This window comes from Phocoena phocoena, chromosome 3 (genome assembly GCF_963924675.1).
Source record: "Phocoena phocoena chromosome 3, mPhoPho1.1, whole genome shotgun sequence".
Taxonomy (NCBI): Eukaryota; Metazoa; Chordata; class Mammalia; order Artiodactyla; family Phocoenidae; genus Phocoena; species Phocoena phocoena.
In genome coordinates, this window is record NC_089221.1 from 173243493 (window position 1) to 173271001 (window position 27509).

The following is a 27509-nucleotide window of genomic DNA, read 5'->3' on the forward strand; positions in this document are numbered from 1 at the left end:
AGGCTGTTTCAAGGAAAGCCGCCTTGTGCTTTTGGGGCAGCCAACATGTCTTCAGTGGGGTCCCTTCTGAGGACGGGGTAGTTGTTTCCAGTCTCTGTTCTGATGCCCCGTGCCCTGTCTCCCACCCCCAGAACCCAGGTGCCACAGCTCTGGGCCTCAGTTTCCCCACCGCGCTCACCTGCCCACAGGGCTCCCAGGACCGCCAGCAGCAGCAGCAGCATCGGGGATCGCGGGGCCTCCATGATGCTGGCCCCGGGCCCCCAGCGCCACCCACACCCACCCTTCCTGTGGGGGAGGTGACATTCACAGCTCTGGCTGGTTCCACCTCACCCTGAAGTGCCTCTAAAAGATACAGACTCTCTGAAGACAAAACCCCGTCACCATGATCACACCTGAAAAACTGACGGAGAAACCTTCATTAGCATCTACTGTCCCATCGTGTTCAAGCTCCCATCTCACACATGGTGTTTTGTGGTTTCAGTGGGATTATCTCCTTGCCCTGTCGTCTTATTGTGGCAAGATACACACACCGTAATTCACCATTTTAACCATTTTTAAGCGCACAGCTCAGCGGCACTAAGCACCTTCACATTGTCGTGCAGCCATCCCATCATCATCTCTAGAACTTTCTCATCTTCCCAAACTGAAACTCTGTCCCCATGAAACACTGACTCCCCACCCCTCCCCCAGCCCCTGGCCCCCACCGTCTGCTTCCTGTCTCTGTGGATCTGACTCCCCCAGGAACCCTCTGTGAGTGGAACCACACACTGTGTGTCCTTCTGTGTCTGGCTTCTCTCACTGAGCGTCATGTCCTCAAGGTTCATCCCTGTGGTAGTAGGTGTCAGAATCTCCTGCCTTTTTAAGGCTCAGTAATATTCCACTGTCTGGGTGGACCATGCTGTTTAGTTTTTTTGTTTTTTGTTTTTCTTTTGGCCATGCCATGGGGCTTGCGGGACCCTCAGCAGTGAAAGCTCAGTGTCCTAACCACTGGACCGCCAGGGAATTCCCTGGACCACATTGTGTTTATCCATCATCTGTCCATGGACATCTGGGGTCTTCCAGATTTTGGCAAATTTGAAGAAAGATGCTATGAACACTCGTGTGTTATGAGTACCTGGGGGGCTCCTGCAAATCCGAGGGTCCTAGCCAGGCTCAGCTAGGTCCTCCCTCCTTCAGTCCACCCCTCTCCTTGCTGCTCCCCGACACCACGTGACCCCAACCAGCCAATCAGAGCACACCCCATACCCCCTGGCCACAGGGTTTGGTTCAGGGTAGAGGACCACCCTAAGCCCTAAAGCAGCTCAGTGAAGACTGTGGCCCGCATTTCTTCTGGAGCTTTTCAGACGGCCCTCACTCTCTGCTGGACTTGGAAAGATGTCACCCTGGGTGTGGGTGGGCCCAAGGCGAGAGGCGTCCACCTGAGAATGAGGCCCACACAGAGGAAGCTGACCACACGCTCAGTGCCTGAAACCACAGTTCTGGAGGCTGCAAGCAGGAAATGGGCTTCATGGGGCAAAGATCCAGGTGTGGGCCGGCCTGGTTCCTCTGGGGCTACAGGGGAGAACTATTTCCTGCCTTTTCCAGCATCTAGAGACAGAGATGCTGGGATTCGGGCATGGACGTTTTCAGAGCTGTTATTCTGCTGACCACAGGTAGGGGGAGACACCTGGCTCCAGCTGTGCCTGAAACCCCCGCCCTGTCAGTCACGGAAGCCAGTGAAATTCTCCTGCCCTTGAGTCAGTGTGATGAGTCAAGCGTTCTTCCCTCTGATACTGAAAGGGTTGTGATAAATAAAGACGACGTGGATGAAAAATGGGTCACAGAGGCGGATGAGATCGCCCCGATGCTGGGGCTCTGAGGCCACATGCAAACCGTCCACCTCTCCTCTGACTGCGTCTGGCACATGAGGCTAAGGTTGTCTTCCCCCAGGAGGGCTTGTGAGGCCAGGGTTCAGTTTTAAGAAAAATGAGTATTTATAGGGTGTTCACGTGTCCTACCTTGTTTAATCTTTCTAATAACCCCAGGAAGTAGGTTTCATTGGTATTGGGGGGCAGGGGAGGGCGCCATATTTTGGCAACTAAGAAGAGACGAATTTCAGATACACGACAAGTAACTTTTTGGTATGATCACGTCCCAGACATTACATGGGATGATCTTAGAGTAAAAACAGTTTGTTTACCTGAAATCCACGTTGAACCAGGCAAACCCAACGCTGAGGCCCCCGGGTGGGAGTACAGGATCCCGAGGCCCCGGTGTGAGGCAACTGCGTGCACGAGCTCCTTTGGATCTGGGGACGAGAGCTGGGCGTTTACACCCCGCCTTCCATCCTCAGGTGCTCCCTAGAGGGTGGGTCCTCGACCCCTCCCCTTGGGTCTGGGGGCTCACGCCTGTTCCCATCTGTCCCGTGCAGGGCAAGTGGCACCGCGTGACCCTAGGGCTGGTGGGCACTGGCCTGGCTCCTGGGCCCTCATCCTCCCGGCCCTGAGGCTCCGGTCATCTAGGCGGTGGGGCAGTGACACGCACCCCTCCCTCCCGGCACCCATGTGACCCCGACCCACAGAAGCCGAGCGTGATGAAGGGTGAACACCGAGTCTGGATCTGTTTGTTACAGAAGCCTGGGGAAGGGGAGAAGGGGTCCCAGGGGAGCAGAGGGGCTGGACCCACAGGCCCAAGGATGGTGGCGGGTGGGGTAAACTTCCCCGTAAACGCCCAGACGGTGTTTCTGGCTTTTGGCACAGACGCTAGGTTGCAATCACTCAGTTCTAGAGCTGCCGCTCAGAAGCGGCCAAACGTAGGGGAAGAAATGGGTGTGGCTCTGTTCCAATAAAACTTTATTTTTGCCCAGGAGCTGGGGCTTCGGACCCCCGGGGCCACTCCTCAGCCCCAAGAACACACCCCAGGCCCCCACCTGGCCAGACCCCGGTCTCTGCGGCCCCTCCCCCCAAATCAGCAAACCTGACAGGAGACCCCTGGGGAGCTTCCAGGTTCGGAGGGGCGGCTGCCGCCTGCCTGTCTCGGGTCACATGCACGGCACCAGGGCCTGCGTCCCCGCCTGGGCCCCGTTGGCCTCACGGCCAAGGAGAGGTTGGTCCTCGGGCTTCTCATAAAGTCGCTTTATTTAGATTCCAAACAACCGCAAGCAGAGAGAAGAGGTGACCCCGAGTCCATCTGTCCGCTCTCAAGCCGGGACCCCGAGTCTCTGGCTCCAGCTGGTGGGTGGGGCGGGCGGGCCAGGGTCCCCGAGCGGCGTCCGGCCCAGGCGGGGCCGCGAGCACAGCGGCCTCCCCGGAGGCGGAGGGGACAGGGCGGACGCAGCGTCCGGAGGTAGTGGCGGCGGCAGAGAGTGGGCGGCTGAGGTAAAATCTGTCAGTTTATTTGCGGAAACGCGGGGTCAGGACTCCTCGGTGCCCGAGTCGTCCTCGTCCCCGAAGCAGCTGTCGGCCTCGGCCTCGGCCTCGGCATCCTCGTAGTAGTCGTCGTAGAAGAGGTCCGAGCCCTCGTCAGGCGCCGGGGCCTTGGTCTTCACACAGTACTCGGCCAGCGTGGTGGGCACCTTCACGCCGTCCCGCTCCGCGTCCACCTTGGTCCCCAGGACCTGCTTCCTGCGGAGAGAAGCGGGGTCTGCCTCATTGCGGCCGGCAGCCCTGGGGCCCCCGCGCTCGCTCCCGCGAAACAACACAGGACAACCGGGGCGACGGCCGGGCCGTGGGGGCCAGCGACAGGATGGCCGGGGCAGAGCAGACGGGCCCAACCACTCATGGCCCCCGCGTGTGCACGGGCCTCTGATCACACACGCGCGCACAGACACGAGCACACACGTGTGGAAGGGGGTGGAACGCGGGCTCTGAACCGGGATGAGGGCTGTGCAGACACAGGGAGGGTGTCGGCTCATCAGGAAGAGAAGCGCATTTCGGCCCTGGCCGCTGAGGTCAGGCGAAGCGGGAGCAGCCACGGCGCTGGGCTGGGTCAGTGGGCGAGGGGCAGGGTGGAGGGTGGAGGGTGGCGGGTGGCGGGTGGGGTGGGCGGGGTCGCTCAGCAGCCCCAGGGGAAGGGCCAGTCACTGGGAGGCGCCCGTGGCGGGACTCGGCACACCCCCACCAGGTCGGGGTCCCGGGTCCTCTCCTCTCTGTACTTGAGCGTCTTCCCGTCACCAGCACCGTGTCTCCTGTGTGCGCTTTCCGTCCGGAGCTTTATCCAACTGACGGTAGCCGGCAGGAGCTCTGACCGCACCTGCTGCGCCTGGGGTCCCACCACCCGACAGGGCCGGTGGGCTTTCTGGAGCTCCCACCGTGGGGCCGTGCGGCCGGCCCACGGGCACAGGTCCCCACAGCTGCGTGGACACGGTGGGGGAGCATGCGTCTGGATGCGGGTGAGGATGAGAACTGTTTCCCCGGGTGAATGCTGGGCCTGGGGGCGGGCCTGGGTCGTTATGGAGACGTGTCTGACCTACTCCCTTTCCCAAGAGGCAAATGACAGACTAAAAACCTCTTTGGAGGAGACTTAGTGAAGCGTTTAGTTTGTCACGAAACAAGTCACAGACTCCAGGGGCTCCTAGAGCAGCTCACGGGACACAACAAACACAACAGGGCAGAGAGCGCAGGCCCCTGGGGAATGTTTCACACAGACTCCCCTGCGAGGCCGGGCACCTGCCTGTTCACGGGGAAAAGCAGAAAACAACAGAAACGAGAGGAGTTCATCCTGGCAAACTCCTAAGTGATGCGCTGCTTTTATAGCCAGGAGAAACTGACTTTTCGTAGAAGAAGTTATCTCCTAAACACGCCCATACCACACGGCTTTGCGGCCTTTAGAGAATAACTCGAAGTTTCAAAATTGCGACATTCACTCCCGTTAGGTGAAATGATGGAACACCCCGCACAGCACGGTCCCGGAGACCGCGTGGGGAAAAGCACGGGGCCACGCGCACGCGTGCACGCCCCAGCACGCAGGGTCCGCGTACACGGGGGATGGGGGGTACCGGTGGGATCTCTGACCTCACAGTGTCAAAGCAGAAGGATGAGGCAAGACCCTGCTAGATCCTGGCGGACACCAGGGCGTTTATCTCTGTGTGAGGTGCACGCACCCACATGCCACGCACACGAGACACGCACACACACACGGCACGTCCACACACGATAGTACACATGTGGGCCACACGCTTCACGAGAAAAAGACCCCAGCTTTTCCGGCAAGAGGAGGAGGGCTCAGGAGGGGCCACCCTGCCTCCCCAGGCCCCAGGCCCACTCACCGGATGATGTCCGTGTACTCGCGGTCCTTGCCTTTGCTTTCTTTCCACTTCCTGTACATCACGGAAGCGTCCACGTTGGCCGGTGAGAAGGTGTTGGGTTCGTTGAGGAGGGAGATGACGCTCAGGAGGATGGTCCTAGGGAAGGCGGCAGGAGTCGGCGTGGGGGGTCCACGGCCCAGGGGCTGCCTGCCCGGGAGCCTCATGCCCCGAGCCGGCCCGCCACCCTCCACCTGCCCTCTGCGGCGTGCCAGGCTCCTGGGACGGGACATGGGTGGACAGCCAAAGCCAGGACCATCTTCCCTCCGCTGGAGCAGGCCTGTCCCCTCCCTGGGGCATCCCGCCTGGAGAGTGGGTCCCCTGTGCCACTCATTCCCGCTCCAGCCTGGGGAGGAGGAGAGTGCCCGGGCCGCTCAGGGTGAGCACAGCACCGGGGGATGGAAGGGCTGTGCTCCCTGGGGCTCGAGGAAGGAGGGGGGACCCCAGGGGCACGCAGACACGGCCACAGGAGTCCCAGAGACCATTCCTGAAGGTGGGTGGGGCAGGGATGGCAGGAAATGGAGAAGAGGCCGGCAGGGATGGGGGCTCTGGCGGGAGGTGGCTCCCACAGACGCTGCCACCCCACAGGGAGCTGCATCCTCCCGTGTCCACGTCCCCAGGGCTGGCCTGCCCGACGCCGACTGCCTCACCTGACGTTCTGCGTGGGGTTCCACCGCTCCGAGGGCAGCTCCCCGCTCTGGGGGTCATCGACGGGGGGGTGGAGGATGGAGATGCACACGTCCCCAGTCTGTGCGGCACGGGTGGGTCAGCACCCATGAGGCTCCCGTCCACACGCCCCCCCGCCCCACCCCGCCCCCTGGAGGAGCAGGCTCACCTCGTAGATGTTGGGGTGCCACATCTTGGTCAGGAAGCGAAAGGCCGGCGGAGAGTAGGGGTAGTCAATGGGGAACTTGAGGCGCGCCTGGTGGGGGAGAGCAGAGGCTCAGCCAGGGCCGGGTCAGGCCGCCCAAGACCACACACAGTGGTCAGCCTGGGACTCGCCTGCCTCCGGCACCCCTCACGGGCCAGGGGCTTTTCGGGGTCACCGAGCTGAGCTGACGACCCCGGTCCCTGCCCTGCTGTCAGTGGCTGGGGTCGGTGGGGGGGGGGGGAATGTGTGGGCACTCGCCGGGGTGCAGCTCCAGGCCCGTCCCAGCCCAGGCCTCTGGGGGGACCAGAGCCCTGGCCCCAGGGAGCGTGGTGGGCCCAGTCCTGGGAGCCGGGTGCCCAAGCACCGCGCTGGGCTCCCAGACTCAGTCTCCAACCTTTGGGGAGGATTAAAATAGATGGGTGTTCACTGGGCAGGCGCCGGGGGCGGAGATGAGTCAGCACCAGGCGGACAGGCTCTTTGCCCGCAGGTGTCAGTCCTGGGGGGTCAGGAAGGCAAACGGGAAGGTCACGGGCAGACGGGGGAGGGCTGTGAGGGAGAGTTATGCCCCGGCCTCGCCTGTTTAAGCCCCGGTCCTGGGATCCTGATGGTGCTTCAGGCTCTCGGGGCCAACGTGGGACAAGATGGGGCTGCAGGCCGCCCCCCCATCTTTAGAGAATCGTCCTCCTGGGCAGGGGGCGCTGGGGGCACTCGGGGGAGGGCCCTCTGTTCTGGAGTGAACGTGCTGAGGCCTGAAGTCAGTCTGGAACTTGGGCCTCAGACCCTGCCCCTTGGTCCCGCCAAGCCCAGGGCTGCGTTTCTAAGTGAAGACAGAGACCAGCTGAGGCCTCCTTAGCAGAGTAGGGGGACAGGCCTCCCCTCACCAAACACCCATCAAGTCCCAGAGATGCCTTTACTGCTGTGCCAACTGAGGCTCAGAGAAGGAGAGTACCTTGCCTGAGGGCACACAGAATGCAGCTGTGGAGGGGCTCCCCAACCCAGGTCTCTGGGGCACCCCTCAGCACATGCTGCCCGGAGCCCCTCTGGCTTGTAAGGGGGAGTGGGTGAGGCTGGGCGGGCTGAGAGGAAGGTGCTGGAAAGCGATGGTGCCCCCTGGGCACATTCAGCCCCTGTATTTCCACATATTTCCCCCCACTCCCCAGCCAACCACATCAGAACAGGAGGATGTGAGGGTGGCAGAACCACTGTGGGTCCCACGCTGCCTTCCTCGAGGACAGACTCTCGCGGCAAACGCGATCAGATTTGTGGCGCCCCTCCCTAGCCCAGGTTTCTAGAATAACAGGATCATCCCCCCAAAGCCAGCCTGGAAGGTCCTACCCACAATCCCTTGCAAACAGTGGGCAGCAGCCAGAAACCCACGTCCTTTCCTTTCCTTCCAGTCCAGCACCCTTGCTCAGAGTCCCGGCCTGGCCTCAGGGTGGGACTCATGCTATTCCAGCTCTGAGTGGGGCCCTTATCCTCACAGCCAGCGGCTCCCAGATGCAGACAAAAGAGGCTAGGGGACGAGGGTTGGTTAAACCATTTGGGGACCAGCCCCCAATCCATGTCCTGCACAGGGAAGACGGATTCCACATCAGCACTCAGCCCAGGGCTGCCCAAGCTCATCCCCCCATCCCACCCCAGCAACAAGGGAATCTCAACTCAAGAATCACCCCAGCAGGCCAGCCTGCCCCCTCCAGGCCCCTGAGCAGGCGTGGCTAAAATGTTAGCCAAAACTGCAAACACAGACATCTGTCCGGGCAGTGCCAGCCCCGCCCCACCACCGCCCGGGGCCTCCCAGCCTGGCCGCTGGGCTCTTGGCAGGCGGCATTGGGGGTGTTCCAGCTGAGGGCCCAGGCTCCGCTTCTCTTACAAGGAGACCCCCTGTCTTGTCCGTCTGGCTCGAGGAGCAAAGTCCTTTGATCTGGGAGGGGTCCTGCCGAGACCACATCTGGACTCATATCCTGTCCAGGTACTGGCCTGAGTCCTCGTCACACTTGTCAGAAACACAGCCGGTCCCCGGGACAGCCCTGGCCTCCCCGCTCACAGAGCGCCCAGAAGCAACCCAGGGCAGGAGACGTGGGGCCCAAGAAGCCGCTCAGAGGAACCTGAGAAAGGCCAGCCGGGGCACAGGAGAGCCTAAGCTTCCGAGGCCGGACCTGGGTGGGCTCTGTGGTGTGGCTCCCGGGGACAGGGCTGAGGGTGGGAGCGACAGCCGGACAGAACACGTTACGTAAGGCTCAGGATGAAGCCCAGAGGGCTTGGCCCACTGCTATCGGCCAGGGTGGCCGCTTTCCAAGCAGGTCCCGGCTGCCAACCCCATCCGGGCCTTTGTTGGAACCCGAGCCAGTGGCCGAGCCAGCCCCCAGGCGGGGGGCCTCCCTCCCTCCCAACAGTGCTGGCTGGTTCTGGGGAGGCCTCTTTGTCCGCTCCGGGCAGCGGGCAGGGCCAGGAGGAGGGGGACGGGCACCAGAGGCTGGGGGAAGCAAAGGCCCCGCACCCAGAGAAACAGGGAGGGTCCCGGGCCTCCCCTCTGGGGACATGAAGCGGCCTTAGAGGGAACAGGCGCTTCTCGGGGACTCCTAGGGCCAGAGGGGTTGACCAAGGGCCCCTAGCTCGCCAGAGGCGGTCAGGCAGCGGGGTAGAAGGAAGGGGCCCCGGGAGGAGGAGGGACAGAGGATGGGGGGCCCCGCGAGGAGAAGAGGGAGAGGGAAGGAACCCCGTGAGGAGGAGAGACAGTGAGAACGGGTCCCACCAGGGGAGAGGACGGGGGCAGGGGGCAGAGGTGGGGGAGGGGCCCCGAGGAGCCGGAGGAGGGGGTCGCTGCCCCCTGACCCCGCCGCTCACCTTGAAGTAGCCGCCCTCGTAGTAGGTGTTGGGGGGCCCGAAGATGGCCACCTCCCAGTTGTACAGGTCGCCCTCGTCCACCAGGGTCACCCGGAAGCCCTCCACCGGCTCCTCCTGCAGCCCCTTGAGCTCCAGAAGCAGGGCCTTCTGCGAGCTGGGCACCAGCGGCCGGGCCATGGCGGCGGCGGACGAGCCCGGGGCCGGGGGCGCTTGGGGCCGCGGGACCGCGGGGGCACGGGACGGGCCGGGGCCGGGGCCGGGGCCGGGGCTGCCTTCTTCGTTCACCGCCCGGAGCCGCCGGGCGCTCCAGTAGCTCTGCACCGCCGCCCGGCGCTCACCTCAGCCTCCACGCCCCGCCCCCGCCGCCCGCGCTTGCGCTCCGCCCGCCCTGACCGCGCCTGCGCGCCCCTCCGCGGGGCACGCCGGGAAGCGATCCCTACCGCTGCCGCCGAGCGCGCCGCCGGGAGCCGGGGGCTGCGCCCGTAGACCCTTTGGCGTTCCCGACACCCTGGGAGGCCGCCGCTGCCGCCCCAGCTCGGACGAGCGGCCGGGACCCCTGTGCGCGGGGCCGCGGGCAGGGCTGCGCTGCGCCGCCCGGCTCGGCCCGCCGCGCTTTTGTGGCCTTTTTGTGACGTCCCGTCGCGGGGCGGGGCCGGGTCGGAGCTGTCCGGAGCCTCAGTTTCCCCGGGGGCGCTGGAGCCAGGAGGGTCCCGCCGCTCGCAGCCCTTCCCCACTTGGCACGCCTCTGCAGCGTGGACTCCGCACCCGTCCTGGCCGAACCCCAGACCAGAGCCCTGACCCTCCCTGGCTGTGCCCGCGTCTCAGGCCGACCCTTGACCCCACCCTGGGCTTCACCCGGACCCTGCCAGAGCGCTGACCTGGCCGCGCCCCGGGCCCGGACACCCGCACAGCTCTGGGTCGGAGAGTTGGGATGGGACCTGGCCTCCATACCTGCACGTCCGCAGGTGACAGCTCCCCAGGAGGGTGGGCGTGGCACTCGAGGCCTGTGGTGGCCTCGCTGTCAGGTGACCCGGGCAGCCAACAGTTGCACCAACACCTCGGGCTGAGCTGAGCTGATTTCCTCCCCTGGCTGCCCCGACACCTGGCCCTGGGCTGGTCCCCGCTGAGGACAGACAGGTAAACCCGTCTGGGGAAGGAAAACAATATATCATCTGTGGGGATGGAAGAAGGAGTCTGAGAAAGCCCTGGGCATAGCAGCAGCTTCATCAGTAAGGAGGCTCTGCCCTGCACCCCGAGGGACCTGGAGGGGCCCGTCATCTATAAAGTGGATTGCACACCCCTGTTTGTCCACTGTTCCAAGCGTTCTCTGTCCCTCATTTTCTGCCCCTCATTCTCTGTCCATAGCACCAGTGTCATAGCCTCGGCATGTGGCAGCTTGTCGATAAATAATAATTAGAATTAATTATGATTCTTCCAGAGAAGTTTCCCAAGATGTCTCCCTGCGTACACCCCACAGGAGTTATCGCAGGAGTTATTGGGTGAGTGGGGGCAGCCCTGGAAATGTAAAGAGAGGTACCAGGTTTGTGGCTCCTTCCAGCTGGTCCCACATGAGGCCTTGTCCCCCAGGAAAGCCTGCACCTCAGGCTCTGAAACATCCTTAGGTGGTGGACATCTGGGGTTTCTACCTGCCCATTTTCTGGCCAAAGCACCTGCATTTTCCCATGGGGCTACCACTCTTAGTCTGCAAGGTTCCAGTTGGACTGATCGTCAAGCCCTGGCTGCAGGCACGGGTCCTCCAATCAGAGTACCCTAGGCCCCCCGGTTGGTTCAGGAACAGCACGTGACTTGGCCTTTTTCTGGGGACACGCTGCTGAGATGTCTGAGCCGGGAGGACCTGGACCTGGAGCTATAGGACCGTCTCGTCACCACAAGGCCTGTGAACAAAGTTGGCGCTCAGGAAAGCTGAGCCAACTGATGAGAAAGTGCTGAAGACCCTGTTTGTGCTCCTGGATCCAGCCATGCCTGGCCTCCCCTTGCAATGGTGCAAGTCAATAAATTACTTCTTTTCTTATTAAGCCAGTTTGAGTTGAGCCTTCCATCACATGCGATAGAAGAGCCCTCAATTCAAATCTAGGTCTGCCATGAACTTGGAAATGGTCCTCAAGTGTAGACTTGTAAGATAATGAACTTGTGTTGTCGTGGGGTTTTCTGAGGTTCTTTTTTTGTTGTTGTTTTGTGTTGTTTTGTTTTGGCAGTGGTTTGTTGTGACAGCTACAGGAACTGAATACCCTCGCTTCTGTGAGCGTCAGAGTCTTCCTCTGGAAAACTGATTAATTAATTCATGGTCTTCCACAGACAAATCTAGGTGCTGGGGGTACAGCAGTGAATAAAATATGTAAAAATCCCTCCCCTTGGGGAGACAGGGAGAAGGGACATAAGCAAGCTGTTACATAAGTAAGCAATTTCTTTTTTTTTTTTTTTTAGTAAGCAATTTCTGATAGCAATAATTGAAGAAAAGTAAAGGACAGTGAGGCATTAGCAACGGGAGTGGAGCCGGAGAGTTATCTCGGATAGGGGCTCGGGGGAGGTGCCTCTCAGGAGGTGGCATTTGAGTGGGGACCAGAATGGGGTGAGCCCCTTGGGTCTGGAGGAGCAGTGTTACAGGGAAAGGGAACAGCGCGTGCAAAGGCCTGAGGTAGGGACAAGCCGGACCAGCTAGAGACCAGTGTGCCTGGGGCAGAGTGAGGGGACAGAGTCAAGGAAAAAAGCTGGGGAGAGTCTCTCTGCTCAGCTCTCCTGAGTGCTCACTGTGTTTACAGGCCTTGTGGTGACCAGATGGCTCCAGGATCCAGGCCCAGGTCCTCCCAGCTCAGCCACCCCAGAAAAAGTCCCAGGGCTGCATCTCATTGGCCAGCTGGGAGTCATGTGCTGTTCCTGAACCAAGCACTGAGGCCAGGGTGCCTGGAGCACTCCTACTGGCTGGTGGGGTTGCCCAGGGTAGTGAAGATGAGGGCTGGACCAGTGTGGGGAGGCGCAGGCAGGATGAAGCTATGATGTGCAACCTACAGGATGCGGAGAAGGGCCAGCTGAGGGGACAGGGGAGGCATCCAGGCTGAGCCCTGGTCCTGGGTGGACCGGGGGATTCCTTGGAGACCACAGACTCCAGAGGACCCCCAGGGTCAGGGGGGCTGACCGGAGGCTCCGTCCTGGATGTGGCAGGCCTGGGACGTCCTTGGGATGTCCCTGAGGAGACGCCCAGCAAGTGGTTGGCTCCCTGGGGCTGGAGCAGAGCAGGGCTGGGCCTGAGATGTGAATTTGAGACTCCTTGGTGACCAGGCAGTAATGGAAGCCATGGCCTGGATGAGATGCCAAGTGAGGAGGAAGCATGAGGAAAGGAGAGGAGAGGTCCCTGACCCAGAAGGAGGACGCCTATCCCCAGGGAAGCTGGGGAAGAGGAGCCTTCGGGGTGCTGTGGAGTGAACGCTATGGGGGCGCGGGGTTTGGAAGGCGGGGAGGCCGAGCGTCCACACTGCTGTGAGGTCAGATAAGCAGGACAGCTCAGCCTCTCCAGGCTGTGCCTGTAAAGGTCAAACCAGGGATTCAGGATCCAAGACCAGGCGTGATGGTGACTCGGGGGTGGCAGTGAGGGAAGGTGGTGGGGCAGGGAAGGTGACCCCAGGTGGAGTTGGCCTCAGCCTGATCCGGGGGGGACCCTGGAATGTGAGTTAGCGTCCCACGAGGCAAGCGGACCAGCTCTTGGATCCCCTGGTGGCCACTGGCCACTCCTGCCCCAGATGGGGGGATGAGGCCTCCTGGGCCACATGGCTTGGTCTCTGGTGGGGCAGCTGTGAGCCTCGGCAGATGGGAAGGGGATCTGGTGGCACCAGTGACACCTGCTACACGCTGTCTAGTCCAGGGGACCGCAGAGCTGACCGGAGGCTGCTGGAGCCCATGAGTCCACCTGCACTGCGCATTTCGTGCAGATGCCCTGCCCGGCCGCAAGCTCCATGCCGCAGGGGCCTCAGCACAGCTTGCTCCCCGAGGCCATCCAGCCCCCTAAGGGTCTCAGCCTGCTGACACGCCGGCCCATTTCCTGTGTGCGGTGTCAGTAACAGCTAATGCTGAGGGAGGGGGGCACCTTTGTGAAGCTACTGGTTATGTAACAAATGACCCACAAACTTCGTGGCTTGAAATGGTAACGTTCATTCATTTAGCTGCAAAGCAGGAGTCTCCAGTCAGGAACCCCTGTGTGGCCTGTGCTTCTTCAGGCTACTGCGTGGCCACCGCATCCCCTGGAAGCCAAGTACTGTCACAAAAGCCCCCAAGTGCAAGGAGAGGGGATGCAGATTCCACCTCTTACCTGCCTCTTTAGGGGGCTGGGAGATTCAAGAAGAGCAAATGGGAACAGAAAGGAAGCCGTGGCTGCTTTTGGAAAACACAGCGCCACTCACTGGTTTATCGATTACCAGCCAAGGGCAGGTGCTGGGAAACGGGAGGCAAGGTGGTCCCTGCCATTGGTAGCTCGAAAAAGGCTTTAGATTCTGTCCGCGTGTGATCTCCCTCAATCAAAATCGGGGTGCCCTGGGTCCCATTTAACAGAGGAGGAAACTGAGGCCGAGAGTGAAGTTACCCGCCTGCAACTGTCCTGGGCTGGGAATCTGCTTCCTGCGGAATCCTCCGTCCAGGATGTGCTCCTGCTGGCGGAAAGGGGGACACCCAGGGCACTTGGTGACTCTAACGGGTGTGCCTGGATCCCGGGCGGGCCCCATGGCGGTGGTGAAGGCGCTGTGGCTCTGGATTACAGAGCGCGGGCCCGGGTTCGGATCCCTGCTGGCCCCTTGCTGGTGCTGCGACCTTCACTCCTCTGGGCTTGGTTTCTCCATCTGCCAAATGCGGGCAGTGGATTACCTTCCGTATAGGGCGGCGGTGAGTCAAGACATTGTCAGGTCTCAGACGTGTTAGCTGTTTCAATCGTCACCATCATGACTACCTGCCCAGCTGACCTCTCCCTTTGGCGGTTGGGAAAGCCGAGGTCCAGGGAGGAACTGCTGGGGCGGGGCGCTCGTGGAGGGCAGGCTGAGGGCCAGCCATGCCTCCCAGGTCTCGGGGCTGTGCCTCCAGGGCACCTCGCTGGGTGCCCCAATGCCCTCTGCCCCCATAAAGCTGAGTCCAGGGGCTCCCTGGGGTTTCTGGGCAGTGGTGGGACCCGCTGGGGCTGGCCAGGGTGCGCCCGAGTGGAGAGCGTTTCCAGAGAAGCGTGCTGGGGGCTGGACACGGGTACACACACACACACACACACACACACACACACACACCAGGTCAGCCTGGGGAACAGTGCTGGGGGCTGGACACGGGTACACACACACACACACACACACACACACACACACACACACACCAGGTCAGCCTGGGGAACAGATTTTTATTTCTGCTGAGGAGAGGGGCCTGGGCAGGCGGGCGGGAAGGGATCCTTGGCCTACCCCCGAAGGGGGCTTGGGCATCATTCCAGGCGGGAAGCTGGGTGAGGGGGCTCCCTGCACCCCTGGCATGCAGGGACACCCCAGTCCTGGCCCCGGTGAGCCGGACCCCGAGGGCCCCAGGTATCCGGGAGGAGGAAGCGGCGGCCGAGGGAAGGGCTCAGCCCACGGGCTTGACCTTGGCGATGAAGAGGGCGGCCGCCTTCTCCAGGAACTCCTCCCGGGTCATGGGGGCGCTGGGCCGCTGGGCCACCAGCGCGCGGTCCATGGCCAGCGCCAGGCTGTCGGGCCCCAGGCGCGAGCCGGCCTCCAGGTAGCGCGCGGGCGTGGTGTCGTCGCTGGCCTGCAGGGCCCCCTCCAGCGTGTCCAGCACGGCCTGGCCCACGTGGCGGTCAGCCACGGCCAGGCCCGGGTCCTCCAACAGCCGGTAGAGGGCGCCGGCGCGCGCCACGAACTCCAGCAGCACGAAGCAGGTGAGCATCCCCGCGCGGAACACGGCCAGCGGCACGGCCTCGTGGTCCCGGCACTGGATCTTGCGCAACAGCGGCGCCACCACCTCCTCGGGGGCCTCCCCGTCCCGGCAGATGCGCTTCAGCAGCTCGCTGTACGTGCGCCCGTCCAGCCCCGGCTTCTTCTTGCGCCCTCTGGCGCTCAGGCACTCGTAGGCCACGCCGACGTTGTTGTTGAAGGCGGTCCTGCGGGCGGAGGGGCCGTCGGGCCGCGCCAGAGCCCCGCCCCTGCCCCCCGGCCCCTCCCCCAACGCGCCGGCTCGTCCAGCCTCAGGGCCTTTGCACCAGCGGCGCCCTGGCCTGGAGCGCCCTCCCCCACATCTCCCCACGGCTTTGAGCCTTTGCTCAATGTTACCTTATGGGGGGGACCCTCCCTGACCCCCTAACCCCTTCCTGTACTTCTCTTTGTGGTGTCCTCACGAGTTCCCTCCCTCCCACCAGCTCAGCCCAGGGGCCTATGTCAGGGAGTTTATTTGTTGGTCACTGTTACGGCCCCAGCGCCCAGAACACTGCCCAGGAGCCCCAGAAACGTCTGCTGACCCCGACGATGGGCATCCGCCCATGGACTCTCCATTCCATCGATGATGTGTGTGTGCCCACGGGGTGCCACCGTGGCAGGACACATCCCTACCTTTTAACCTGGGTTGTCTCTTTTCACCCCTGCAGGCCCAGAGGCAGTAACCCACACTGTGGCTCAAAGCCGCTGCCGCCTGTCTTCGTGGGTAAAGATTTATCCGCAAGCGGCCACGTCAACCCAGACATGCTGCCCTTCTGCTGCAACAGCAGACCCGACGGTCACGTCAGGGACCAGCCACGGCGCTGACATTACTTACCACCTGCCCCATGAGGACCCTGATGTCCCGCCACGAGCCCTGGCCACGCTGGAGCCTCACAAGTGGTTAAGTGAGTGGGCTGGGGTGAGCCTGGGCATCTAGATAACCCGGGTCTCATTCCCATCCTTCTCTCAACAGCTGGCGGCCGGCCGAGGCCCAGTTCCATCTCCACTAAAGCAAAGGGGAAGTGAGGCTCAGGGCAGCGGCCAGGCCAAGGGTCCCACAGAGGAAGGGGCACCCCCAGGGCTCACATTCGCCTTTTCTGGGAGCCCAGCTCCACTCTTATCTGTGGGACCTGTACGGGTCAGCGTGGGTGCGAGCCCGGTCCACGCTGGGCCGGAGCACGGCAGGTGCCCAGGGCAGGGCCCAGGAATGGACATGCTCACCCAGTGAGCTCCGTGGGTCAAGGCCCTTTACAGAGGAGGAACTGAGGCCCAGAGGGGTGGGGGGAGGACCTGGGGTCTTGCCCATCTGGGATTCACTTCTCACTTCTGGGGTCCTTAGGATGTGCTGGTGCTTTAGGGCCAGTGAGATCACTCCGTGAAGCGCTGGGGGTGCCAGACGCAGCGTCACGCTCCCGTCCCCAGGACTGGCACCGTGTTAGCTGCTGCCGTCTCACAGTAACCCCTTGCAGGAGCTTTTGTTATCAACTCCTTTCACCAGGACGAGTGGGTCCGGGGGACCTGGCAGTGATGACGCCCGTGTCAACTCTGTGGCCGCGTGGCAGTTACCCCCACACCTAGATCACGTCGCAGCCTGAGTCAGGAACTGGGAATGGCTCGGCTGGGTGGTCCCGGCTCAGTCTTCAACCAGGACCCTGGCAGGGCTGCTGTCCCCTGAAGGCTCCCTGCGGAGGCCTCTCCCCACGGGGCAGTGTGAGTGTGCTAAGGTCACGGCACTGGCCCCTGGAGCGGGTGACCGGCAGGGTGGCAACGCAGGCAGCTGCCCGAGGGTGTGAATACGGGGCGGGGGGGGTGTGTGGATCTCGGGGGTGTCTTGAAGGCAGGCCGCCACACCCCCACGACAGCATGGCCCACTTCCCGTGGAGGGTCCACTCCCCGCAAGGCTGAGTGAGCAGAGCTCCTGCCAACCCAGCAGCAGCCATGTGAGGCCACTGAGGTCTCGGGTGTGTCCCTGTGGCCTGATGGCTCGTCCTGATGGAGCCTGAGCGTCCACCATCCGCCCAGCTCTGCCTGATGCCTCCCCAAGGAACCTGGTCGACCCACTAGTTGTCTTGAGCTGAATCAATCCCCCCGGAGGCGGCGGCGTGTGCGGACCCCTGAGCACCCTGTGTGCTCAGAGCTGTTCCTGGCTGGCCCAGACCTGCACCGGTTCTAGCCACTGCGCCCTGCTTCCCTCCTCTGGAGAATAAGAGTTCTAGTCCTTGCGTCTCAGGATTCTTGGGAGGACAGAGGGTAGATTTTGTGCTCGGCGTGTGGCAGGGGACCGCGTGCGCCTGTCATTAGCTGTCACCAGCTGCCACTCAGCACTGTCCAGGTTCTGTTTACCATGGGCCTCGCGGGCAGGAAGACGCACAGGGGGGCAGTTACGGTCCAGTGAGATGAGAGCGTCAGGCAAGAAGCCAAAGGAAGGCCACACCCCATCTCGAGGCCGCCCTCCCGGGGGCTCCCAGCCATGAGGGAGCACTCACACCGTCTGCCGTCCTGGGCTCTGGTCCTCAGGCTCTGCCTGTGTCAGCTCCCACATGGAGCAGTTTGCAAAGCACGTGGGCATTTGTTAAAAAAGAACCTATTTACGGGTCCTGTCACAGAGACATGGAGACTTCCAAGGTAGACCGGGGGCTCTCAACGGGGTGACTCTGCCCCCAGGGGACACTGGTGACTCTAGGGACAGTTATGGTTGCCACCACTGGGTGGGTGGAGACCCAGGAGGCTGCCCAACACTTGCAGGGCCCAGGACGGCCCCGCACAGAGTGACCGCGCTCCCCCTGTGTTAGCAGTGCTGAGGAGTGACTCTGGTTAATTGTTTGGAAAGAAATTGGGTCCTCTCCCTGCTCACACCAGCGGCCTGTGTACATTCCCACTGAGTCAGGCGGTGTGCACCAGGGTGGCCCCCAGTGTCTGTGGGTCACCTCCCCTCCCTCCCACTCAGGTGTGTATTTAAATGTGTGCAGCATCCCAGGACCTCAGAGGTCAGACGGTCACGGGACGTAGTCTCCTGGGGGGTCCGTGGAATCCCATAATCTGGGGGGTCTTGTCTGGGGAGATTCTGCCCCCAGGGGACACTGTGTGATGTCTGCAGACGTCTGTGCTTGTCACAATGGGGAGGGCTCCCGGTATTGAGTGGGTGGGGGCAGGGAGGCCGCTCCACACCCCACAGAGCCCGGGACACCCCACAGAGGATGCTCGGAGCTGAGGAGACTGGCCCAGACCCTCTGGTGCCTTTGCATGTTTTCTGGGGCCACGGGGACCTGCAGCGGTTGGCACTCTTGCTGTTCCTATTAGCACGTGGTGGCTTAGAAAGCGGCCCTGGGGCACCATGCCGGGTCTGCTGTGTTTGTGCTCTGAGGGCCGTCACCAGTCCTAGCAGCCAGCACGTGTGATTTCGAGACAACAGCAGAGGGGATTTTGGTTGAGTTCTCCCCAAATCTTTCGTGCTGAGGTCGCTCTCAAGAGCAGCCCCGGAATTCCCCAGCCCACCCCTCAGCATAGGGACGAAGCTGCCCAGCCTCGGGGGGACCCGCCTGGCCTGGCTTCTGCTTCTGACCCGGCAGCCGAGGTTATGGGGCTCTTGACTGGGAACGTATCTCTGAGTTCAGCACCAGCCCCACCTCGGGGAGACCAGGTGTGCCACCAGCACCGGCCACTCACTCTGCTCCTCCTGAGAACAGCTCCAACACCCCTTCAGTATGGTGAATAGTGTCCCCCCAGGTGCACGTCCACCCGGAACCTGTGAGTGTGACCTTATTTGGAAATACGGTCTTTGAAAGATGTAATTAGTTCAGGGTCTGGAGGTGGGGTGAGGTAGCCTTGAAACCAATGCCAAGTGTCCTTTTGAGAGAGTGACACAGAAGAGAAGCCACGGGAAGACAAGGCAGAGGCTGCGAGGATGCGGCCACAAGCCAAGGATGCTTGGAGCTTCCAGAAGCTGGAAGAGGCAGGAAGGACCTTCCCCTATAGCCTCCAGAGACGGCACAGCCCTGCTGCCCCTGGACTTCGGACTTTGGCCTCCAGAACTGTGGGAGAATAAATTTCTGTTGTTTTAAGTCACCAAGTTTGTGGTAATTGGTTACAGCAGCCCGAGGACACTCAAATGGCCCCCTTGGTTCTAAATCCAACAGACACTTCTCAGCCCTCATCTCTAGGGCCATTGGACGCAGGGCCGCCGCCAGCCCACAAGGTGCCTTTGTATAAACTAGGCAAAGCTCTGCAAAAAGCCTTCACATAAAGGTCCTCGTCTGTGACGTCTATGGATTGAACGGCTTGTGCAGTGCTTGACTTGCACGACTGCACGTGGTGACCCTGCCGCTGACTCTTCTCCTCCTTGGAAGATGTCCTGGTTCCCTGTCTTCTGGTTCCCTCCTTCATGTCTGTTCTGCCTTCTCACGCTTTCCTGTGGGTTCGCTGAGGCTGTGGCTCCTCAGAATCGGGTCCTGGGCTCTTCTCAGCTCCCCTGAGGCCTTCACAACCAACCCCCCCCGGCCCCCGCCACCAGGTGACAGCCACCCTGCACCGACACACATCTCAGCTGCCGACCCAACTGTCCACCTTCCTGCTTCGAGGTTTTCCCAGCTCCCAACTTAACGGTCCCCAAGTCACTCTGGAAGCTTCCCCCAAACCAGTGACCTCCCATCTCATGGACCACCTGGGGCTGTTCCTGCACAACCCCCTGCAGACCCAGCAGAACCCATGGATGCCCACCAGCCCGCTCCCCGCCAGGTCCCCATCTCAGGGGTGGCCACGGCCGTTTCCTTTTCTGGCTGTCGCTTTGGACAACCCGCTTGCCCTTCCCCTGAGGTGGAGACCGGGTGCTCTGAATGGGATGCCCGTTCGACACACCCCTTCCCGCACCCGGCTCCCTCCCAGCCTCTCTGTGCTCCCCTGCTTGGGGTCCGCACCTTGACTCTCTCGGGAGGGCTGCCCCCAGGCAGGAGGGTGCTGGGGTCAGGCTGAAACGCTCCCTTGCTTGGCTTCCTCCCCCTTCCTGGGCTCTCTGGGGACCACCCCCATCCAAGACCCAGCCCACCCACATCCAGCGCCCACCTTGTCTGGTTGATGCTGCGCGTCAAACAGCTCCTCCCCAGCCACCTGACACGGACCATTCCCTCACCCGCTTCTAAGGGGGTGGGGGGGCAGGCGCCATCCCCTCCACCCCTCCATGCTTCAGCCCTGCGAAGGCTCCCGGCCTCCCCCTCTCCCGTGGGTCGCACACTGCAGCCCCACAGCCTTCAGGCCAGTGCAGCCGGTGGCCTCGTGCCTGCAACACCTTTCCCTGTGTGTCAATGCAGGCCCCTTACTGGACGTCTCTCCTGCCCGTGGGGGACCTGGATTGCTCTCTATCTCCACGGCCCAGCCCTGTAAATATTCATTTTCTGGCTGAATGGATGGGGATGCTACCACGCTGGGAACGAGGCAGCTAGGAGGGACCTGGCTCGGAGGACTGGCTCTGAGATCTTGGCCAAGTCGTGTCTGGGCTCCATGACTTTCAAAAGTGAGGTAGATGCAAGGGGGACCTCAGCACCTGCAAAGAGGCATCACCAAAGCCCAAGTCTGCCAGAGCTACCGGTGCCAGCACTCGGGTGGCCCCGCCGGGGCCCTGCAGCCCGAAGCCATCCGCGCCCCTCCCGCGCCAGGCAGAGCGGACTACAGTTCCCACCACGCCCCGCGCTCGAGAGCCGGCGCCGGGGGCGGGGAGCCGCGCGGAACCCGCTGGGAGTTGAAGTCCGGCCGCGGCCCCTACCCACCCAGGCCCGGCCCGGCCCGGCCCAGCCCCGCACCTCTGGGAGTGGTGAGCCAGGCGAAGGTGCCACAGCGCGCGGCCCAGGCGCTGCTGCTGCAGCAGGAGCTGGCCCGGGGGCTCCCCGGCGCCGCCGTTTGCAGGAGACCGCAGGTCCATGTTCTCGAAGTAGTGCGCCAAGAAGGCGATGGGCTCCTCGGGTCGCGCCTCCAGCACCTTCAGCAGGGCCGCGCGCAGCATCTCCGTCACTCCGACCTGCCGCAGGAAGTCCTCCTCACTTTCGGCCGTCGCCGCTGCTCGGGACACCCCCGGCCGGCCGCTGCCTGTGAAATTGGCCGCCTGGGCCACAGGCAGCCGCCGCTTCTCCACTGCCGCCATCTTCGCTGAGGGCAGCGGGACCGGAAGGACGTCCATATTTCACAGAGCGCTGGCACCTCGGGGCGGCCATTTTTGTTGAGGGCAGAGGGCGCTCGGATCCTGCGGGGAGACTGGGAAATAACCAGCGCAGGCCCCCCTTTTCCCTAGGTTCTCATTGGCACACACTCTCTCTCCGTTTTCCTCTTTAGGTGTGCTGGTTGGCTTTCCTTGCTTAGGCTCGGAACTTAAATTTTGCCAGACTCCAAAATGGATCCCTAGGAAGGGCTTGGTTTCTGGTATGAAACCGGATTGCTTGTCATCTTGGTAGTGGGCGAGTCCTTCATTAGCATGGTCCCCTAGCAACCGGTCTCATTGGTTACCAGGGAAGCCCTGCTGAGAGCGGGCGGGATGGTTCCACCCCAACTCCGGGACTAAGCGCCGCTCCCGCCCCCTTTTCTGATTTTCAACTCAGAGCCTTTGTGCTCAGCCTGGTCTTCAGCCTAACCCAATCTCCGTGCGAGTTTGTAGCTCACCTCGTGGGGAAAGGCCCCCTCTCCCCACCAGGCTGGGTTAGGGGTCTGGTCTGCGCTTCCGCGGCCCCTAGTCCGCTGTACGGGTTCACAGAGCGAGTGGACCACCCACGGTCCCCAGTTCCCCGTCCCAGGCTGTTACCTTTCCTTACCACTAGAGGGAACTTTCTCACACCGCATCCTCTATAGCTCTAAACTCTCCCATAGCTCCTCGGTTCCACAAGGCTGACGACCCTGGCATCTACAAGCCCTTCATCTGCCGGTGTCATTTCCAGCCTCTCCCTCGCCCCTCCCCACGCTTTAGCCTCCAGCCACCCCAAAAGAGATGCAATTTCCCTTATCAAGCCACCTGTCTTCTGTGTCTTTGCCCGTGCTGTCCTCCAACAGATACTTTTCTCCGCTTCTTTTGAGGACTCCTAGTTACTCATTAAGCAGGGAAAGGCACCAGGAAGAGCACACGCCTCTTACCCCCACCCCTGGCCACGTGGGGCTGGGGTGTCCTGTCCTTCCTTGTCTGTCTGGGGAGTCACCTAGAGCAGAGGATGGTTGGAGCTGTGCCGGGGATTCCCCGTGTCCTCAGACCGCGACAGGAACCACCGAGGTCAGACCAGATGCTCTTTATTCTCCAGCTCTGCACCGTGGGGGTGGGTGGGGGTGGCGGCTCCCCAGGGTCCCCACTGAAGGGAAGCCCAGCCAGCTGGGGAGCCTGGATGTGCTGGCCATCAGGGTAAGGGGTCCACGGTCAGCCCCCCTGCTGTCCAGAACCCTGCAAACATCCTCTAGTCGCAACTGAGTGGAAGGAAAATCCCCCTCCGTGTGGTCCAGGCGGGGCAGGGGCTCAGGTCATCTGGTGGGCCGGCAGCGTTTCCACAGGCGGTAGGTCAGGAACACCAGGAGAAGCAGCCCCAGAACCAAGCTGCCCGTCCACAGGTATGCAGACGTTAGCGGGGAGCCTGGAGAGAGAGGCATACGGTGTCTTGCACCTCTCTGCAGGTTTGGGGAGCAGCCCAGCAGAGTCGGCTAAGGGCTCCCGGATTGACCGAGTTCCCTGAAATTTTACAAAGGACCTCACGGTTTAAAACGCCTTCTGAAATGTATAAAAATCACTGGACTATCCAGCTATTTTTAGAGTGAGTCTTTTGAAAGGTACATAGGACCTTGTAGTTAGAAGTGAGCTGTCCAGTGAGGGAGCACTCACCGCAGCTGCATTTGAAATGTGATCAGTCTGAGTGGACAGCGCTGTCTTTGTAAAACACACATTGCATACTGAAGGCTTAGTTTGGAAAAAAAAAAATCTCATTCATGCTTCTTTATAGATTACATGTTGAAATGATAACGTTTGAGATATCTTGGTTTCGATGAAATATATTGTCAAACTTATTTTTACCTTTTTATTCTTGAATGTGGCTACCAGAAAAACGGAAATTACCAAAGTGGCTGTATTCTTTTTTTTTCTTTTTTGGCCATGCCACACAGATCTTAGTTTCCAGACCAGGGATCAAACCTGCGCGCCCCCTGCAGTGGAAGCACGGAGTCTTAACTGCTGGACCGCCAGGGAATTCCCTTCTATTTCTGTTTCTATTCCACAGGCTGTCTTAGTCCATAGAGTGCTGTGACACCTACACAGTCCCTGAAACTTAGTTATCGCCATGCAGGCAGTTGTGATCTTATAGGGTCACGGAAGTCCACTGGACAGCTGGGGACACAGGCTGGCAGGGCCCCCCTTGTCTAAGGCCAGACTCAAGGCTCCCCTCCCTCTCAGGCTTCCCCAGTGCCCGCCCCAGCCCCTGAACTCACAGATTTCTGAGGCCACGTACAGGTTGGCCATCTGGCCCCCTGGGTCCAGGCAACACTGGAACCAGCCGTCACCGTGGCATCTGGCCCACAGCATGCTCCCGCCGCTCAGCCAAGCCTGGGCCCCCACCTCCTGCGTCTCGTAGGCCGCCAGCCCGCCAGGGGCCCGGGTCCAGCGCACGGCCACGCCTGGGCCGCAGACCACCTCACACAGCAGCTCCAAGCTCCCTGCTGCTGACAACTGGTGGATCTCAGGGCGGCAGGGCCTGGTGGAGCTGTTCCGGGGCACGGGGCCAGGACTCCTGGGGCTGCGGGTGGAGGCCTGCTCTGGGGTGGCCTCGGGGGAGGTGGTGATGGGGGGCTTCAGGGATGTCGTGACGGGGGGCTCCGAAGACTCTGTGGTGCTGGGCTCTGGGGGGGTCATGACGGGGGGCTCCAGGGAGGTCAGGCCCTGCAGGACTGGAAAACACGGCAGCCATCTGTTCTTGCTGCTGCCCAGCCCCTTCTCCTCCCTCCCTCTCTCCACCCGGACCACATGGTTGGACCAGAACCACTCCAAGCCCCGTCCATTCACTTGGGTGAATCGCAGGGTATCCCAGTGGGCAGGAGCCGTCTCGGGGTCTGTCATGCCCCCCCCCCACCCCCAGCGAGCATCCAAATCTCTGTGTCTCACTTTCCTCAACTGGAAAGCAGGGTGAGAGGCCCCCGCCCCAGGGGCTGGCGTGCAGAGTGACACGGGTGTTGGATCTTATTATTATGGGGCTGAGGGGTGGGGAGAGGGAAGGGGGTGCCCCGCCCCCTTGCGGTGCAGATGAGAGACTGAGGTCCCGAGAGGAGATCTGTCCGTTCTGCTGTGTGACGGCTCTCAAATCCGGAGGACTCTGTGCACACCCCCCCAGCACACCCCTGCCTCCCCCCCACACCCCTGCTTCCACTTGAGCCAAACCTTTCCCGGCCCCCAGGCCCCAGCCATTAACATGAGTATCGGGGTGCCCTCTCAGAGAACGAATCTGTGCTTCCTTAGTGAGAGGCTGCCAGAAGCTTGGTGATGCGGTCAGGGCCTTGTCCCAGGTGAGACTAACTAATAACATCTGACATGAACTGAGCACCTACTGTGTGCTAGGCCCCACGTTAAATGTTGCCATTCGTTAGTTTATTCAGCAAGCATTTCTTGTGCACCTACTATGCGTCAGGCTCCATGATAACAGTTATTGATTAATTCATTCAGGATGTATCTATTGGACACCTACTGTGCGCTGAGCACGGTTTTAGCCACTAGGGGGACAGCCATGAACGAGAGTGACACATTCCTATCTCGATGAAACCAATGGCAGGGGAGACAGATAATGGGGAAAAAAATAAAGAGAGCACATTGGAGTCAGATGTTGATAAAAGGTGTCAACAAACATTCAACAGGAGAAGAGAAAGGGCCTGAGTGTGTGTGTATATGTGTGTGTGTGTGTGTGTGTGTGTGTGTGTGTGTGTGTGGTGGGGGTGGGAGTGGGGTTTGACCCCTTGGACAGAGAGGTCAGGGCAAGTCTCACTGGGAAGGAGACACGAGGGAGGTGAGGGAGATGTGGGGAAGAGCGTTCCCGGTGGAGGGCACAGCAGTGCAAAGGTCCTGGGGCAGGACTGCACCTAGGGTGTCGGAGGAACAGCAGACTGGGTGAGGGGGAGAGAGGAAGTGAGGCAGGGGGTGGGGGGTGGGGGATGGGGCAAGCAGGTCAGGCTCTGTAGGCCTCCGTGGGCACGAGGAGCTTGGGTTTTCACCCAAAGGGAGGTGGGAGCCCTGGAGGGCTGTGGGCAGAGGAAGGGCAGTACCTCATGGGACCTGGCTCAGGGTAGGTGCTCAGCGAATCTGCTGAATGAATGAACGAGTGAGAAGTAGCCCCTGGCTGCCACGAAGGGACAGACTAAAGATCGAATGCCCGGACTTCCCTGGTGGCGCAGAAGTTAAGAATCCACCTGCCAACGCAGGGAACAGGGGCTCGAGCCCTGGCCGGGGAGGATCCCACATGCTGCAGAGCAACTAAGCCCGTGCGCCACAACTACTGAGCCCGCGCGCCTAGAGCCCGTGCTCCTCAAGAAGAGAAGCCACCGCAATGAGAAGCCTGCGCACCACAACGGGAGTAGCCCCCGCTCGCTGCAACCAAAGAAAGCCCGCGCACAGCAACAAAGACCCAACACAGCCAAAAATAATTAAATAATTAATTTAAAAATAAAATAAAATAAAGATCGAATGCAATTTTTCCTCGGCTGTGGTACTGTGACCTGCCCAGGTGGCGACACAGCAGGGGAGGGGCTTAACCAGGATTCCATAAGAGCCGCTGGGCACCACTCATCAAGGCTCACAGGCGCTGGGTGGTGTGACCTCACCCACTTCCTGGGGGACACTGAGGCACAGGCTCACCTGGAATGGGCCGGCGGCGGCTCAGCTCCAAGCCGGGCAGCCTCATGGTCGCCTGGCAGTGGAGGGAGGGTGGGGTGGGTGTCCCCAAGGTGGGCAGTAGCCAGCGCTGTGTCACTTGGAACAGTGGGCCCTCGCCTTCCTGGGGCTCCTCCGTCATATCCCGGAGGGCCTCCACCCCCTCCAGTTCCTGATCTCCCAGGAGCAGGGACATGGAGAGGGTGTCAGGGTCAGCAGGCGTGACGTTGTAGGCTGTGCAGGACACCTCCTGGTCCGGCCCAGCCACCAGGGCCTCTGGGGCCACAGTCAGTTGGTCCGGGAAGGCTGTGGAGGGAGTGGAGGAACGGGGTGGGCAGAACTCCGAGGGTCAGGGCTGGGCTCTGAGGAGGGGGCGTGGGGACTGCTGGTGCCCGGGGACAGGGAAGACCCAGTGCCCCACCCGCAGAAAGGGCAAGGGGGTCAGGTACAGGAGGTTTGGGGGTGGGTTTGGGGGAGAGGGGATGCGGGGAGGAGGGAGCGGACTGCAGATCGGCTCAGGAGGACCTGCGAGGCCGGCTTTGAGCTGGGGCGGGCTGGGCAATCCGGGAAGCCTCCCAGGCAGAGGTGGCACAAGGATAGAGGGAAAGCAGGGCCGCTGGCTGGGCCCCCACGTGTGCCACGACGGCGGGAGGGGCGGGGGCTCACCGAACACCAGGAGCTGCACGATGTGCTGGAAGGCGACGTCCCCGCAGGAGCCCACGCACACGCGGGGCCCCGCAGCCGACAGCGAGGCGTTGAGCACGGAGAGAACGCTGCTACCCGCGCCCGACTGCACGGCGCCCAGGCTGGTGTCCAGGCCCCGCCACTGCACCGAGGCCGCCCTGCCGTCCTCGCAGGCCAGGCGGCAGGTGAACTGTAGCGACTCGCCCACGGCCACCGCCACCTCGGGCTCGGGGGGCTCCACCTCCAGCGGCCCACCTGCGGGCGACGGCGCTCTCAGCTCCGCCCCGCGCCCCCAGCCCCAGCCCCCTCCTCCGAGCCCCTCCTCTCTACCAACCCCTTCCCGGCTCGGAGACCCCTGCCCCGCTCACCGCGGCCCAGCTGCAGCAGCCCCAGAAAGAGGGGAAGCAGGAGGGCGAGGCCCTGCTCCATGCTCGGTCCCCGGCTCTGTCCCCTGCCCGCGGGGGAGGCGGCTTTAATACTGGCGTCCCGGGCTCCTTCTCCCCCCGCCCCCGGCCCGGCGACCCCGCTTCCCCTCCCCCTCCTCCAGCTGCTACCCGGGGGTTTCCCGAGGGGGTTTCCCACCCTGACCCCCGACCCTGGAGGCGACAGAGAGGCAGGGACTGGGGGCCAGAGATGGGGGCGGAGGAGGCCGAGGTCAGAACCCGCGGGCGGAGGGTCTGGGCCGATTCCAGGTTTCACTTTTAGAGACTGAAGATCGGAAGATGGAGGCGGGAGAGGGCTGACAGTCGAGGTTAATTGAATGGAAATCGGAGCCAGGCCCAGGGCTGGTGCCGGGCTCGCCCAGTCGCGGGAGTCTCAGCCCTCGCTGCCCGGAGCGCCCGCGCGGGGGCGGTGGGGAGCAGCCTCGCCCGATAGCTTGGGCGGCCGCGCAGCAGGTCTCCTGCGGTGGACCGCCCCGAGCAATCCGCTTGGAAGATGGGTCCCGTCAGGGGTGAGGATGCTGTAGGGTGTGGAGCCGAGGCCCACCCACCTGTGAGCTTGTCTCCCGTCCGCCAAACGGGCAGG

The 27509-nt window shown here is 62.1% G+C and overlaps 3 protein-coding genes across 3 annotated transcripts; all 3 read right to left on the bottom strand.

Moving 5' to 3' along the window:
- Positions 1 to 3391: 3391 nt before the first annotated feature.
- Positions 3392 to 9239, bottom strand: CDC34 (cell division cycle 34, ubiqiutin conjugating enzyme). The gene is made up of 5 exons (XM_065874889.1): positions 8997 to 9239; positions 6117 to 6203; positions 5932 to 6029; positions 5246 to 5380; positions 3392 to 3602 (listed from the first exon to the last, which is right to left on the bottom strand). Exons 1-5 carry the CDS (start codon positions 9171 to 9173, stop codon positions 3392 to 3394), a joined length of 708 nt encoding a protein of 235 aa, XP_065730961.1. The 5' UTR covers positions 9174 to 9239.
- A 5355-nt stretch (positions 9240 to 14594) lies between these two features.
- Positions 14595 to 21107, bottom strand: TPGS1 (tubulin polyglutamylase complex subunit 1). Its single transcript, XM_065875363.1, has 2 exons — positions 20734 to 21107; positions 14595 to 15129 (listed from the first exon to the last, which is right to left on the bottom strand). Exons 1-2 carry the CDS (start codon positions 21105 to 21107, stop codon positions 14595 to 14597), a joined length of 909 nt encoding a protein of 302 aa, XP_065731435.1.
- Positions 21108 to 22423: 1316 nt separating this feature from the next.
- MADCAM1 (mucosal vascular addressin cell adhesion molecule 1) lies at positions 22424 to 26912 on the bottom strand. Its single transcript, XM_065873886.1, has 5 exons — positions 26852 to 26912; positions 26466 to 26738; positions 25785 to 26105; positions 23378 to 23833; positions 22424 to 22533 (listed from the first exon to the last, which is right to left on the bottom strand). The coding sequence occupies exons 1-5, from the start codon at positions 26910 to 26912 to the stop codon at positions 22424 to 22426; spliced, it is 1221 nt and encodes a 406-aa protein (XP_065729958.1).
- Positions 26913 to 27509: the final 597 nt, after the last annotated feature.

What these genes read in the sequence shown, in the direction of transcription:
- CDC34 (XM_065874889.1), bottom strand. Translation starts at nt 9,173, where the DNA reads ATGGCCCGGCCGCTGGTGCCCAGCTCGCAGAAGGCCCTGCTTCTGGAG. An exon ending in AACCCCACGCAGAACGTCAG is followed by an intron (nt 5,381 to 5,931) that starts GTGAGGCAGTCG and finishes CGCCTTCCCTAG; the next exon opens with GACCATCCTCCTGAGCGTCA. An exon ending in GAGTACACGGACATCATCCG is followed by an intron (nt 3,603 to 5,245) that starts GTGAGTGGGCCT and finishes TTCTCTCCGCAG; the next exon opens with GAAGCAGGTCCTGGGGACCA.
- TPGS1 (XM_065875363.1), bottom strand. Translation starts at nt 21,107, where the DNA reads ATGGACGTCCTTCCGGTCCCGCTGCCCTCAGCGAAGATGGCGGCAGTG. An exon ending in CTGGCTCACCACTCCCAGAG is followed by an intron (nt 15,130 to 20,733) that starts GTGCGGGGCTGG and finishes CTCCGCCCGCAG; the next exon opens with GACCGCCTTCAACAACAACG.
- MADCAM1 (XM_065873886.1), bottom strand. Translation starts at nt 26,912, where the DNA reads ATGGAGCAGGGCCTCGCCCTCCTGCTTCCCCTCTTTCTGGGGCTGCTG. An exon ending in CGTGCAGCTCCTGGTGTTCG is followed by an intron (nt 26,106 to 26,465) that starts GTGAGCCCCCGC and finishes CTCCCTCCACAG; the next exon opens with CCTTCCCGGACCAACTGACT. An exon ending in GTACGTGGCCTCAGAAATCT is followed by an intron (nt 22,534 to 23,377) that starts GTGAGTTCAGGG and finishes CTCTCTCTCCAG; the next exon opens with GCTCCCCGCTAACGTCTGCA.